Source organism: Penicillium chermesinum (assembly GCF_028974085.1).
Source record: "Penicillium chermesinum strain IBT 19713 chromosome Unknown utg000001l:1.0-1975020.0:1.0-1976611.0, whole genome shotgun sequence".
Lineage (NCBI taxonomy): Eukaryota > Fungi > Ascomycota > Eurotiomycetes > Eurotiales > Aspergillaceae > Penicillium > Penicillium chermesinum.
The window spans coordinates 380,422-393,437 of NW_026695311.1; the positions used below are offsets into that span (position 1 = coordinate 380,422).

General features: G+C 50.2%; 6 protein-coding genes across 6 annotated transcripts; 2 read left to right on the top strand and 4 right to left on the bottom strand.

Annotated features, from left to right (window-relative positions):
• Nucleotides 1-1,385: 1,385 nt before the first annotated feature.
• N7468_000135 (DEAD/DEAH box helicase) lies at nucleotides 1,386-2,807 on the bottom strand (the record flags this gene model as incomplete). Its single annotated transcript, XM_058469432.1, has 1 exon — nucleotides 1,386-2,807. The coding sequence occupies one exon, from the start codon at nucleotides 2,805-2,807 to the stop codon at nucleotides 1,386-1,388; it is 1,422 nt and encodes a 473-aa protein (XP_058335463.1).
• A 267-nt stretch (nucleotides 2,808-3,074) lies between these two features.
• On the bottom strand, nucleotides 3,075-4,175 carry N7468_000136 (uncharacterized protein; the record flags this gene model as incomplete). The annotated part of the gene is made up of 1 exon (XM_058469433.1): nucleotides 3,075-4,175. The coding sequence occupies one exon, from the start codon at nucleotides 4,173-4,175 to the stop codon at nucleotides 3,075-3,077; it is 1,101 nt and encodes a 366-aa protein (XP_058335464.1).
• A 1,279-nt stretch (nucleotides 4,176-5,454) lies between these two features.
• On the top strand, nucleotides 5,455-6,729 carry cia1 (iron-sulfur cluster assembly protein CIA1; the record flags this gene model as incomplete). The annotated part of the gene is made up of 2 exons (XM_058469434.1): nucleotides 5,455-5,755; nucleotides 5,870-6,729. The coding sequence occupies 2 exons, from the start codon at nucleotides 5,455-5,457 to the stop codon at nucleotides 6,727-6,729; spliced, it is 1,161 nt and encodes a 386-aa protein (XP_058335465.1).
• Nucleotides 6,730-7,070: 341 nt separating this feature from the next.
• Nucleotides 7,071-9,063, bottom strand: kexA (serine-type carboxypeptidase kexA; the record flags this gene model as incomplete). Its single annotated transcript, XM_058469435.1, has 3 exons — nucleotides 7,071-8,408; nucleotides 8,482-8,842; nucleotides 8,903-9,063. The coding sequence occupies 3 exons, from the start codon at nucleotides 9,061-9,063 to the stop codon at nucleotides 7,071-7,073; spliced, it is 1,860 nt and encodes a 619-aa protein (XP_058335466.1).
• Nucleotides 9,064-9,722: 659 nt separating this feature from the next.
• Nucleotides 9,723-10,608, bottom strand: N7468_000139 (SAM-dependent methyltransferase; the record flags this gene model as incomplete). Its single annotated transcript, XM_058469436.1, has 5 exons — nucleotides 9,723-9,779; nucleotides 9,830-9,948; nucleotides 10,015-10,125; nucleotides 10,176-10,193; nucleotides 10,278-10,608. 5 exons carry the CDS (start codon nucleotides 10,606-10,608, stop codon nucleotides 9,723-9,725), a joined length of 636 nt encoding a protein of 211 aa, XP_058335467.1.
• Nucleotides 10,609-11,252: 644 nt separating this feature from the next.
• On the top strand, nucleotides 11,253-12,014 carry N7468_000140 (endosulfine family protein; the record flags this gene model as incomplete). The annotated part of the gene is made up of 4 exons (XM_058469437.1): nucleotides 11,253-11,288; nucleotides 11,338-11,421; nucleotides 11,615-11,708; nucleotides 11,764-12,014. The coding sequence occupies 4 exons, from the start codon at nucleotides 11,253-11,255 to the stop codon at nucleotides 12,012-12,014; spliced, it is 465 nt and encodes a 154-aa protein (XP_058335468.1).
• Between the last annotated feature and the right edge of the window lie 1,002 nt (nucleotides 12,015-13,016).

Here is a 13,016-nt window from a genome sequence, read left to right on the forward strand (position 1 = left end):
AGTCTTAAGAGGCCGTTCCTAGACTCTTATATGCTATAAGAGATATATCAGTGTAGTATAGTAAATATACTTGGCAAGATTTATGTAAAAGCCAAGTAAAAGCCAAGTAAAAGCAAAGTAAAAGCAAAGTAAAAGCAAAGTAAAAGCAAAGGGGGGAATAGTAAATCACAATCCAACCCTATTCAACAAGATGGTCATGGTCAGCGCCCAGGCCTACTAAACAGCTTTTAATCGAGGCTTCAGGTTAATTTTCTCTTCTAGATAGAGCACTGGGGTGCATTGGTAGTATGCTCGTTAGCGTGCTTAGTGGGGCGGTCGTTGGGACAGGAGCTTATGAGATGTAACGTGTCCAATAAATGTGTAGGATGGGTCATCAGCTGGCATTGTGGTCTAGATCTCGATAGGAACAGTGAAAAGAAGGAGACTCGAGCCTCGAAATGCTCCTTCGAAGGGGATTTCGGTGGACAAAATGTTAGCGGCAATATTACGAGCCATTCTTTCCATTCGGTGAAATCTCGCGGCATCTCTTCCCGGACTTTGGTGCTCAGTAGCACCTTGTAAGAATCTTTGTCGGCGCCTCTTGTGATCGGCCTGGAGCGATCACAACCGATAGCCACGCTTGGCGCATTCAGTTTAGGGATATGGACTGGTGTAGCCCCAGCCTGGTCCTGCTGTGCGTAACGGGTGAAGGAGGAATGGAAATTGCGGTTGCCTCCTCCTCCCAGGTAGAGGCTGCCATAAACTCTGCCTATATCATCATTCGCTCAGTGGAAGGCGATTACAGCCGTCTTTCGATAGGGCTTGGATTTTGTCGCGTGGTGTATGGCCGCCTCCAAGTCGGTAGAAAATTGATCCAGGCGCTTCCTGGCCTGCTTCAGGTTTCTTTGAGGTAGGTATGGTGAAGAAAGTCGAAATTCTGAGGAGATTTCTGGGGAAGATATAGACATGTATAGGACATCTCCACAGGGACCGCCCCACCTCTCTCAAATTGGACTAGCTTACACTATTACACTAGCTTCGACTAGCTTACCTAGGATTCGCTTATCTCGCTTATCACCTGCCACTCTCCTAGTACTGGTATCAGGTCATATACAAGATGCCATTTTCATAGGGCATTACGTGGATTCGCCGAGTAACCTAGCTGAGCTTACAGTGAGGGACGTACACCGGGAACGTACACCGGCATCTACACCATAATTAACCTACTACTCTTACAGATATATCAATGAGAAAAGTCAAAGTGCCAGTACTAGCATTCGTTACTCATGGGCTACATGATAGCCCAGACTAGTACAGTCCCCACGGCCGGTCCACCATTTGGGGAGTCAGTTTTCAGCAGAGATCCAGAAGGAACTAGACTTTAAATCTAGTCCTAACTTCAGACTCTACTGGGAGACGACTTCCACATCTTCCACGGCATCCAGGGGCAGCACGTGGTTTCGACCAGTAACGTCCTCGAAGAGTTGTTCAAGGAACTTGGTCGGATTGCCACCGCCGCCACCGGAGTTGTGGAAGACGTGTGTGAACGCCTGAAGGTCTCCAACCACAAGACAGACCTGGCGGGCTCGACTGAGGGCAACATTCAATCGGGCCTTGTCGGCCACAAATTGAATTGCCCCTCGGCCTTCCGCGCTGGGCTTGGTCAATAAGATGACCACGATGTTTGCTTCCCGTCCCTGAGCTGCATCGACGGTGAAGATGTCGTGTGGTGCGAGGCCCTGTAGTTTCAGCTCGTCACGACACCGCTTCAATTGCGCTCGGTACGGGGTGATGATCATCATATCTTCCAGCCCAATTCGTCCATTTGCGACCTTGAAAAGGCCGGCCAGGATTCGTCGCACAGCCTGTACTTGGGCAAGATTCTCCCACGAAGTTCCCATGCTCTCTTTCGTCGCGAGGCCTTCGACGTCCACCCAGATTCGCCGTTGACCAACCAGGTCATCGTAATGCCCTCCAAAACGACGACTGATCTGATGCATCCATTCGTCGAAGACGACACCACTAGGACCGACTTTTCGAGGGTTTGTATTGGCCTGGTGGGGAATCAGAGTGCCGTGGTACACTCTGTCGTTGAAGAAGCGAAGGATGTCCGGGTGGTTCCGGTAGTTCAACCTCAGTTGGGTTGCTGGGTAGCGCGCATCTCTCAGACGCTCGAGGAGCGATCGCTTGAGAAAGTGAGCCCATTCGTTCTTCGCGTGCTCGGAGAGGACCGTTGGAGGCAGCTGGAAAGGGTCTCCAATGAGAACGACCGCGCGCAGGGATGGGGTTGTCAAGCCAATCATCGCCTCTCCTTCTAACGACTGGCCAGCTTCATCACTGAGTATGAGCGCTGGTTGGAATCCTTGCACACTTCTCAGCACCAAGTTACCCGAGTTGCTCAGGGTCGAGGCAACGACACGAGACTCCTGCAACACGAGAGTCAAGACTTCTTGATATGCCTTCTGGAACAAGCCATATTCACGGGAATCCAAGCCTCTGTCCGTGTCAAGAGCGTCAAGTGCAGACAAGTCTCGACACGATTCCTGGCTCGGGTGGCTTCTCATGTAGTTCCGAACAAGAACATGCGCCTCGTGTTGCAGCGTGTCGGGGTTGAAAAAAGAGCTGTCTCGTCGAAGAAGGTAGTTTCTCGTCGCACTCTGCGCTCGGAATGCGGCAATCTGGGCCTTTTCCGTTCGAAAGCGAATGATTTGACCACAATCCCTAGCAATGTAGGTGCTCTGTTTGAGCAACTTGACCACTGCCGCTGTCAGGTTATCAACGGCTGTATTAGAAGAAGCAGTTATGAGGACTTGAATCTTCAAGTACATCGCGATCATAATGATGAACGCCGCAGTAACAGTTTTCTCAGTTCCAGGGGGGGCCGATAATCAAACTCAGTCCACAGCGGATAGTATCTACAGAAAAGTTCACTGCTTCCTTTTGAGATTCATCAAGGCGTGCAAAGAACATCTTCCTGAATAAAGCGTAGCGTTGTACGGCCTCAGTAGCTGGCAGTGGTGAGAGGTCCTTCAAGCTGAGCTCGAAGTAGAGAGAGCTCTTTGGATCTAGCTCGACTTGATGAGCCAGGACCATTTTCATGAGGGAGAAACCATGGCTTCTTCCTGAGGGGTATCACCAAAGACGCATGGTTTGCTCGCTTTCTTCAAGGCCTCCATCTGTGCATCTGCCGGGGTTGTGTCTACCCAGACATCCAAGGTAATAAAGGTACGAACAGGATTTTTTAGCGGTGGGAGGTCTCCATCATACTCAAGAACAAAGTCGAAGTCGGAGTCGGAAGCAATGACAATTCCCCTCTGCTGGTTCTGCGGCCCATAGTCGTAATCGAGTGGGTCATCCTGCAGAACGAAGGAAACCCTTGTTGACTCAGGAAGATGGACAAAGCGGCCTTCGTTCACGACTTTGACAAAGATGTGGTGGATTTTGCCCTGTGATTCAATCATGGCCTTGTGGGTACGATCTTTGTTGAAAACTTCAGTGAACTTCCGGATTTGTTCACATTTTTCCAAGCATGTCGCATCAACAAGACGGTAAATTCGGTCATGGTGACTGACAAAGAATGGATCAGACGGTTTGTATTTGTACAGTCTCTGCTTGTTGTGGTTGGCCCAGAGCCAGGCCGGGGGAGGCCGGTTCATATCGTTAGGGCTGTACAACTTGCGGTACCAGAACCCTCCATTACTTTGATAAGCCAGCCTGGTCAATCTGATGAACCATTCGCACATTCCTCGTTGCACATTTGCTGCTCCAGAATCCGTTTCCATTTCCATCCACAAGTTAACATCCTTGCCAGGTCCTATGCTTTTAAGAGCTTCCCATGCGTCCTTCATGGCTTGCGTTCGTGGAGCCTCCGAGTCTGGGCCTGGGAACCCGATAATAGTGGGTGCTTGGAAGACTGCGAGTTTTATAGCCATTGCCCTTTGCCATGGTTTCCAACCATTGCAGTAGTAGTCGTAATGCTTGAAGGGGTTTAGCGGGCTCATGCGGGCAGTCCTGATGGCCTCGGTGAATGGGCTTTCCTCGCCTTCAAACCCGTAATCGAAACTGCAGTCTGCTGCTGGGAAGACCACCTCGCCATTACAGCGATCATCAACGAATAGATGGACCTTGGGAAACTGGGAATCGAGCGAGATCTGCATCTTCACCTCCACTTTCGACTTCATGTCTTCAGAAGTCATGACACAACGCCAAGGATTTCTTCTGTTGAAATTCGCAGGCCAGTCTTTGTCCTGGGGGGGCTTGGAACCACGTTGGCACAGAGAAACCATTGAGATCGGCAACCTCCCAAAGCAAATCTGGTCCTGTATCGGAAGCCATTTTCGGCGGGTTCGTAGGGACCGAAGAGATATGCTTAAGGACCACGCGAGATTCTATGAAACATTTTAGGTGTCAGTAACATGGAAGCCAATACAAGAAGACATAGCAGCCATCTCGTAAGTATATCAAAGATTATAACAACATTTTGCTCACGGGGGCGTGTACTAAGAGGATCTGGAGAGAAGAGAAGAACGGGATAGAGTTGAACGAACGAGGAGAGATGAACGAGGAGAGTGGGGTAAAACGAAACGAAGAACTAGATACCCTGTAAGAAGCAAGGATGTTTAACTTGCAGTATGCTCATAGACTGATAAACAGAATATGAGTTCGTGATAGATATCAACGTGAGTGAAAACGAAAGAGGAAGTGAAGTAAAAGGGAGAGGTTCGTTAATTAGAATATTAACTGCAACTTCTTACCGCCAATAAAGAGGTGAACGAAGATTTAATTAGCACCCTCGTTTCGGATATCTCCTTCCAGGGCTCTTGTAAACAGAGTGTCCTGGTGACTGGTGGCTGTGAGCTTTGGTGGCTGTCCTGTCAATAGCTCACCTTCCCCCGGACTTCGGGATTGAAAGTTATCCCCCCTATTCTATTTTCGTTTCGCTCATATATCGAACTCCTATCAACCCTAAATTTCCTAGTCTATATCCTATTTTCATTTGCTTTCGACTGCCTCTTATACTAGGTACTCAACATGGTCAATTGAAACCTAGGCCCGTCGATTTACCCTGTAGGAATATGCATCTTTGATACTAGCCATAGCTAAACCTGTAGCCCAAAAGGAATCTCACTAAAATCAGATTGTATTTGTATTTAGATGTCAGAAACTCTAATAATAGAAAGGAAGGGACGCTTAGACGTTACATCCTTTCTATGCTCGAATGGAGCACACTACCATAATTCGATCATTTTTCTTCAACGGCAGACAGCACTAGACAATAGTATGATTTTGAGCATATCAATGCTCACAATAGAACACCAATGCCCTAGATGAATCTATATGCATGATTCTTATGAATACTGGGGAGTCGAAACAGCCTGACTAAAAAAATGCGGAACCGATATCGCGATATCTAATCGCAACCCCACATTTCCATATCAAATCCGCCCAAAAATTCCCGCCACCACACTCTCGCACATGCTCACGATGGCGCCAAATCTCACGCTACTATCGGACCTGACGCCACCCTCGCTCGAGCGAACCTGGCTCACAGCACCCCACCCCACGCTCCCGCTCGTGGCAACATGCAGCTCCGATAAGACGGTGCGGGTGTACTCGCTCACGAACTTCAAGCTCCTCTCAACCATTACCGGCGGGCACAAGCGGAGCGTGCGAACATGCGCGTGGAAGCCTCATGTGCAAGGCGAGAGCGTGCTTGCCACTGGTAGCTTTGACGCCACGGTTGGGATTTGGCGGCGGTGGGACAGCTACGGGCGGGGTGAGGGGAGGCGGGGAAGTCGTCCCCGAGAGCCGTGATGAGCAAGCCGGGGACGAAGAAGATGAGGAGTGGCGGTTTGCAGTGCTGCTGGATGGACATGATAGCGAAGTCAAGTCGGTGTCATGGTCGCCGTGGGGATGCTGCTTGCGACATGTGCGCGGGACAAGTCGATTTGGATCTGGGAGGATCTGGATGATGGGGACAACAATTTTGAGACGGTTGCTGTGATGCAGGAGCATGGCGGCGATGTGAAATGCGTCTCGTGGCATCCTGTGGAAGAATGTCTGGCCAGTGGGGGTTATGACGATACTATTCGATTATGGCGAGAAGACCTCGACGACTGGGGCCAAGTGGCGTGCATCAAGAAGCATGAGGGAACCGTGTGGGCTTTGGACTGGGAAGGTCCTGAAACCACCCCTCATTCGTCAGAGCAGAGTCTGCAAGCTCAATGGCGGGAGCAGCGTGCACTATCGGGCCCTCGACTGGTGTCCTGCTCAGATGACCGCACAGTTCGAATCTGGCGTCGCTTGCCTAAGGAATCTGCACTGCCGAGCACGCTCTCCTCTGCAGCAACTGGCATTCCCAGTATTATTCGGCCGACAGGTACCGACGAGACTTGGGAGGAGGATGCAGTGCTGCCACAGTCGCATGCCCTTGTGGTGTATTCCGTTGCTTGGAGCCACAAGTCAGGTCTCCTTGCATCCGTCGGCGCTGATGGGCGAATTGTCGTGTACGAGGAACGACTGGTTGCGTCCACACCCGATACAGACGCAATGGATACCGAATCAGAGAGCAGAGCTCCATTAAAAACCGAGTGGGTGATTCTTGCCGTGGTCAATGGCGCGCACGGCATCTATGAAATAAATCATGTTGCATGGGCCAAAAGAGCAGACCGTGGCTCTTCAGATGGAGAGGAGGTTCTGATCACAACAGCAGACGATGGGAGTGTGAAGGTATGGACGCTGCAGCCGTAATATACACCAACATCGATCTGGAATCATGATGAGGGCATCTCATCTCAAACAACCCTACTAAATAGATCACTCAAGCAGCAATGTACTCTAAACATGAAATATATCTATGAAAAGGTGCTATACATTACGAACCAAAATGAAAGAGATCAATCGGATATATTGTCTATCAGAAATCCTAACGTCTTGGATTTCGTATATATGCTTCTTGTGAACCAGAAGTAGTATAGCAGAGAATCAGTCGAAGAGGATACAAGAGCCCAAACACATCGGAGCAAGGGAACATCCTTACTAGTAGATGAACAAAGATTAATAACTGGTTATACCGATCCATATGCTACTTATCATGATTTGTCGTTCTGGCTATCCGCCGGAGGATGGGCTTCTTCGTCGTCGTCACTGGCTCCACCGAGAGCGTACCGCTCTTGATCGAGACCAGGAGACTGAAGCCTATCTAATTCGGCTTCGTCAAAATCAGCAGCCTCAACATCAGCTCGCGATCGCTTGTTTTGGAACCGGTTGAGAACAGAAGTGCCCAGTTCCATAGATGGGCGGTTGACACCTTTGTAGCCCTTGTGGGAACGACGGCTGCGCCAGATAAAGAAGCCCCATACCGTCACACCGATAATGACAACTACTAGAATGGCCTCGCCAGACTTTGTGTAGGCGTGCATTTCAGTATCTTTGATTCTTTGTTGCTCCTCCTTCTCCGCAGCGGTACTATTGGGGTGGCCACCGACCGAGGTTTGGGGGAGCTTCTCGCCATCGATACGGGAATCCGCTGGTTGGCCACCGATGCTGGCAATATCAACGTTCATGAATCGGTCGAGCATATCGCGAGTTTGACGGGGCTGATCAAATGGAACCATGTGGCTCGCGTTGTGGAAGAGAACATAGGTCAAGTTTCGAGCGTGTTGGTAGTAACCAGCCGACTCGCCTTCGAAGGTCCACTCGTGGCGCGGTGCCCAAACACCGGGCGCAGTCTCAAAACCAGTGCCCCCCTTCCATTTCATGTTGTGAATCAAGTTCTCCGTACCAATGTGGTTACAAATCAGATCTTTGTCACCACTGAACAGCAGAACATTAAGGCCAGACTCGATTAACTCAGGAAGGAATGTAGCCGCAGGCTTCGATTTAGGCGCCTTGAGTGCACCGCCGACCTTGCCTGAGCACTCTGTCCAGCCGGTCATCTTAGCCGGCTTGATGTTCAGCGCTTTAATGACATCCTGTCGTCGAAGATAAGGCTCAATATCCACCAAGTCTGGAGGCCAGTTCAAGCCGCACGAAGGGTGTGAGTCCTTAAGACGGATATCATAAACGTTATAACACTGCTTCTGATCGTCGAGAGTGAGATCGAGGAACTGCGACATGACCAAGTCACACGCGGGGATTGCCAATCTGTCGCGAGCCCCAGGGGCCTCCAGTTTGGATTGACAGGCATCATTCAGGGCTTGCAGGGTTTGGTATGTTGGGGTATCTGGCTCGATCAGACCTTCTCGTTCGACAAACTCGAAAGTGGAAGGGTATTGATCTGCAGGACCAATCCAGCCATTTCCAATCAGCAAGCCACGAAGAGGCCATTGCTGCTTCCCAGCCTTTGAAGCTTCCTCGTTGCGTTTATTAATAGCCCTTGCGATATATGGGATATGTTGGCCCGCGTAGGATTCACCAGCGAGATAAACCTAAGATGCTCTGTTAGCGTGTGGTTCGGTAAAAATATACTTTTCAGTCACAAAGGAACCGGGCATCACGTACATCATCATTGTCATATTCGGGGAATATTTCGAAGAATTTCTCCAAGAACACCATGAACTGGGAGGCCATTTCGTCCAACTCATGGACATAGTGGTCTGTATCAACGTAGCTGAAGCCCGTGCCAACCGGCTGGTCCACAAAGAGCAAATTGGCGAACTCGTCCCACGAGCCTTCGTTAATGGTCAAAGTATGGTCGTTCTTCAGACGGTATGGTCCCACTTCCATTAGAGCCCCATCCATAGAACTGCATCCCGGACCACCGTTCAGCCAGATGACAGTCCGCTGTCTATTCGCGATATGTTGGTTCTGGAAGTGCCAGAAGAATAAATTTCCGTTGTTCTCCGCGTCGACTTCGATATGTCTGTCCATCTTGTTAGCAGACAAAGCCAGGCCAGAGCCCATTCAATTGTGCGTGGCGTACCCAGCATGCATCTTCAGCGCAGGACCAGTAGGGGCCCCCGGTAAATCTCGAACATAATAATCCGCAGCCGACTCTGCTGCCGCTAGGGTGAGGCCTAGATTTAAGGAGAGTGTCCATGATAACGCGGTCAGGGCACTCCCTCTCTTTGAGAAGAAATGCATCGCAATGAGCTTCAGCGAAATCCTCCGCTGGGAACCATAGGAAGCTCAGCGGAACCTCACGGGTGAAAAACCAGGTCGTGGCAGCACCGGAAGGATGGCGTCGCAGAACCGGGACTCGAGAACGGAGGAATCAAATCATGAATGTTCCCGTGAGGGAACGGCGCAAGGGCGAGAGAACTCGGGGTTGAATCGAACGTTCCCGACTTTCAGACAATCTTCCGAGAGCGTCCAGGTAAATATCCAGAAAGTAGAAAAGGGATCGTGAAGAAAGGCAGCCTGACGACACTGAGGCGGAGCGGACAAGCTGGCGTGGCCTGGACCCTTGGTACGGTTGGTATCTCCATTACAGCATTATCTAATCAATACACCAGTCTCACTGGGCGATATGATGTATAATTTGTACTATCTGTGTACCAAGCGCCCAATACATGACGCCCGTTCCGTCTTGATCCTATTGAGATCTGATTAGGGAGGCGCTCTTTGTCCCTGGACCCCCCTAGTTTGCGCTCACTATTACTACTGCTGCTGTGGCTGCTTTGATTTTGATTCCATTCATGCCAAACACGGGATATATAAGCTCCAACTCCTTGTCTAAAACCACGCCATGTCCCCAACCTTATGTATTTACGTTTTACTTTTGGTTTACGGCTGTTCCGATCTCAGAAAAGATCGTCGACACCCTTGTCCGCATCCTTTTTAATCAGATCCACCATCCCCTGAAGGTGTCAGCGTCCGAAAGGGGAGGGTTTCTGGAGGGGCTCCTTACATCAGGCATGATGGGCTGGCCCTTAGCATCAACCACATAGCGGAATGGCATCTCAGTGCGTTCGTGTTCACTAACATGGATTTCAGGGTAGTCGACATAGGAAATGTCTTCCAATGGCACTAGAGACAGATTAGTGGAGGAACTCAGAAAAGACCAAGAGGTAGCATGCGAAGTGTTTTTTTTACCTTTCTCGTGAACCACCAAACGGGTTACTCGCACCGCTGTATCAGTGGTCATTTGCTTGGGCCCCAAACGACGGCCTGCGTAGCCCTTTTTACGCAGCTCCGAAGTCCGGTCTGTACAGTTAGCACCAATTGCTCAGAATATCTGCGAAGAACATTCTCACCTCGAGGGGGATCGTCGCCTACAAAGTTCGGTTAGCCTGTATCACCAGAGAGATCACATGGTGCCTCTGCGGGGTATCCCCAAGAGTATATGGAGAGCATACCAAGGATTCCACCAAACAAGAAGACATCAAAGTTCTCCCCGTCGGCTGGGCTCAATTCAACCTGAGCCGCAGGATCCAGCAGGCAAACGCGGTCCTTGATATCAGCGAAAATATCTTCGACACTGCGCTGCTCCACCTCCAAGCCTTGGGTGGCCGCTAAATCGGCGGGCATCTGCAGCTCGGCGGGCACAGAGCTAAGTAGGAATCGTGCCCCGCGAGCATGCGATTCGCGCGCAATACAGCCATATTCCAGCGCCGACCAAGGACCAAGTTCCGGATCCAGATGCTCGACCACAAACGCCTTGGTCAACGGGGTCTTCTGATCAGCCATTGCGGGGGAATTTGCGTGGGTGGCGGAGAAGTAAAGGGGGGAAAAAACTGTGTAAATTTGATTCGGCGGAGAATGTGCGGATGCGGCCTGTTTGGGCTTCTTCTTTGGGGACTTTCGCCTTCCCCTCTATCCAATGCGGGCAAGAGGTCTATCTGCACTGTTCCAGGACATGTCTGCAATAGGACCAGAAGGTTCCCATCCTATCGCCCTTGAAAGTGGCCAATCTCGGGTATCTAGAGACTCGTCATTGCTTGATGACGTACATTTCCGTGGGATTGAAGGACAATGTTTGAGAGGGACGGAGCACCAAGAATACATAGTAAAAGAGCATAACAGTACAAACAAAGAACAGAGGTCTAAAATGACTCACAAGGGCCAATCATACTACGAGGAGTTAGTTCTCTGATAGGCACGCCGCCTCGAAGCTGCCAAAGTCAAATGCCCAAACGTGAGGATCCACAGATTTGGGCTCGGGAGGACGTTATCGATAATCTCTCACTTCGCCATACTTTACTTCCCCAAACTTCTTCTGGCTTTCCACTTCTCCTGCCTGATTCCCATTGAATCGCTACAGTCTTATTTCCCTCCTCATCGCCAACTCACTCTCCTTTGACTTTTCGGCGGATTTGACCCCCTCCGGCACTATGAATCCCCACCAGCAGAACAAGGTCGACATCAACGTGAGGGCACTTCCATTCCCTCTAGAGCTATTAATCTAATACATCCAAGTCTCTCACCCCCGATGAGCAGCGACTGTTCCGCATGTATGGCAAGCTGCCCACCAAGAAAGACCTGCTCCAGAACAAACTCAAGGTGAGTTTGATCACTCCCCTCCCGCATCTTCCCCTCCTTAGTCGACTACTTTTCATTCTGCCTCGATCCGATCCGCTGCTGCCCAGCATACTACCTGACTCTGTTGAACTACCCTGTAGATGCAATCATCCTCCCGAAAATTCCACTTGGATCAACTGGATTATCCCAATACTAATAGACCTACCCCTCCTAGGAGCGCAAGTACTTCGATTCCGGCGATTACGCCCTTAGCAAGGCCGGCAAAGCTTCAGACGTCGGCGTAACCAACATTGGCTCTCGCCACCCTCGTCCCAGAGGACATCCCACACCTCACCGCGACATCTCCTGGCACCGACAACGCAGCGGCCGTGCCTGGAAATGGCGGCCCCGTCAATAGCCAAGGCCAACAACTTCCCGGCAGCATCAGCGGTCATCCCGGCTCTGTGGGGTTCCAAAGCCGCAGCCCTGTCAAAGAGGGCAGCTTTCTGCACCGGGGCACAAGCATCAGCGAGGGCTCCGCTGGGCCAGTCTTACACAAGGACAAGGAGGACGACGAGAAGGATCTCAGCGTTAGTCCCCCTACAGCCCGAGAGGGTGTGCCCATTCAACAATAGAAAGAAGAAGCGGGCGAGAACTGTTAGTTAGTTCGTTACTTGGGGGGAACTCTCCTTACGCATTCGCATTTGATATTTGACGCGGCTTTCTGATTGGCTTTTTTACGTTCTCCATCTTTATGTTTTTGGACTTCTCGCAGGTAGTCCATGGTTCGTTGTTGTGATTTATTTACGTTTAAAAGCCTGGCGCTATGGGAATTCATCCGCGGAGGTGCGCTGCGGGACAGGGCAAAGGACGATGGGGTTGGGAACGGAAGCACATTGGAGATAAAAGAACCGGAGAGAAAAAAAAAAATAAGAAAACAGACTGGACTGGGAAGGAAAGGGAGCATTGAGAGTGAGACTGTCAGTTGCACGGCTTCCCATGGTTATTCGGATGCTTTCCCTCTCGCCTTGTTCATACTTCCCTAGGATCTTCGCCATCTGCGTGACTTTCGGACGTGCGTGCAATTCCTTCTGAAGTTGTATCCTTACTCATTCTGAATCGCGCATGTCTGATATGTTTTCAATGCGGTTTCTGCTTCTCTTGCTAATTAGTACCGTGTCCATCTTCCTACTCCAATTGAAATTGTTGATACTGATTTCGTTGATGTATTACTTACTGGCCACTACGGTGTAAATGCCATCATTTTTATATACCAAGGCCTAGGGAACTAATCGTAAGAGGCAAGGGCTTTACTATACCTTTATGTCTGACAGGGGAGTAGAGTTCTACTGCGTCAGACTGTCCTGCGGAATTATCGAGTGCTATAGTTTCATTCAAAAAAACGAGCAAGTGGCCTTTTGGATTGGCCTGGTATTACTATTGGAGAAAAGTTTCTAGTTTGGCAAGGCAAAGTCAGGGTATAGATGAAGGACATAAGCCTTTGGATGATGAAAAGCAAGTAGATTGTATTTGGTATCGTGGGGTCGTGAATAGAGAAAAGGGGTGACAAGACTCCTCTCGAAGTTCGAGAAAGGAGGAAGGACACAAGTCAACGGAGATATCGAAATACCCTCGGA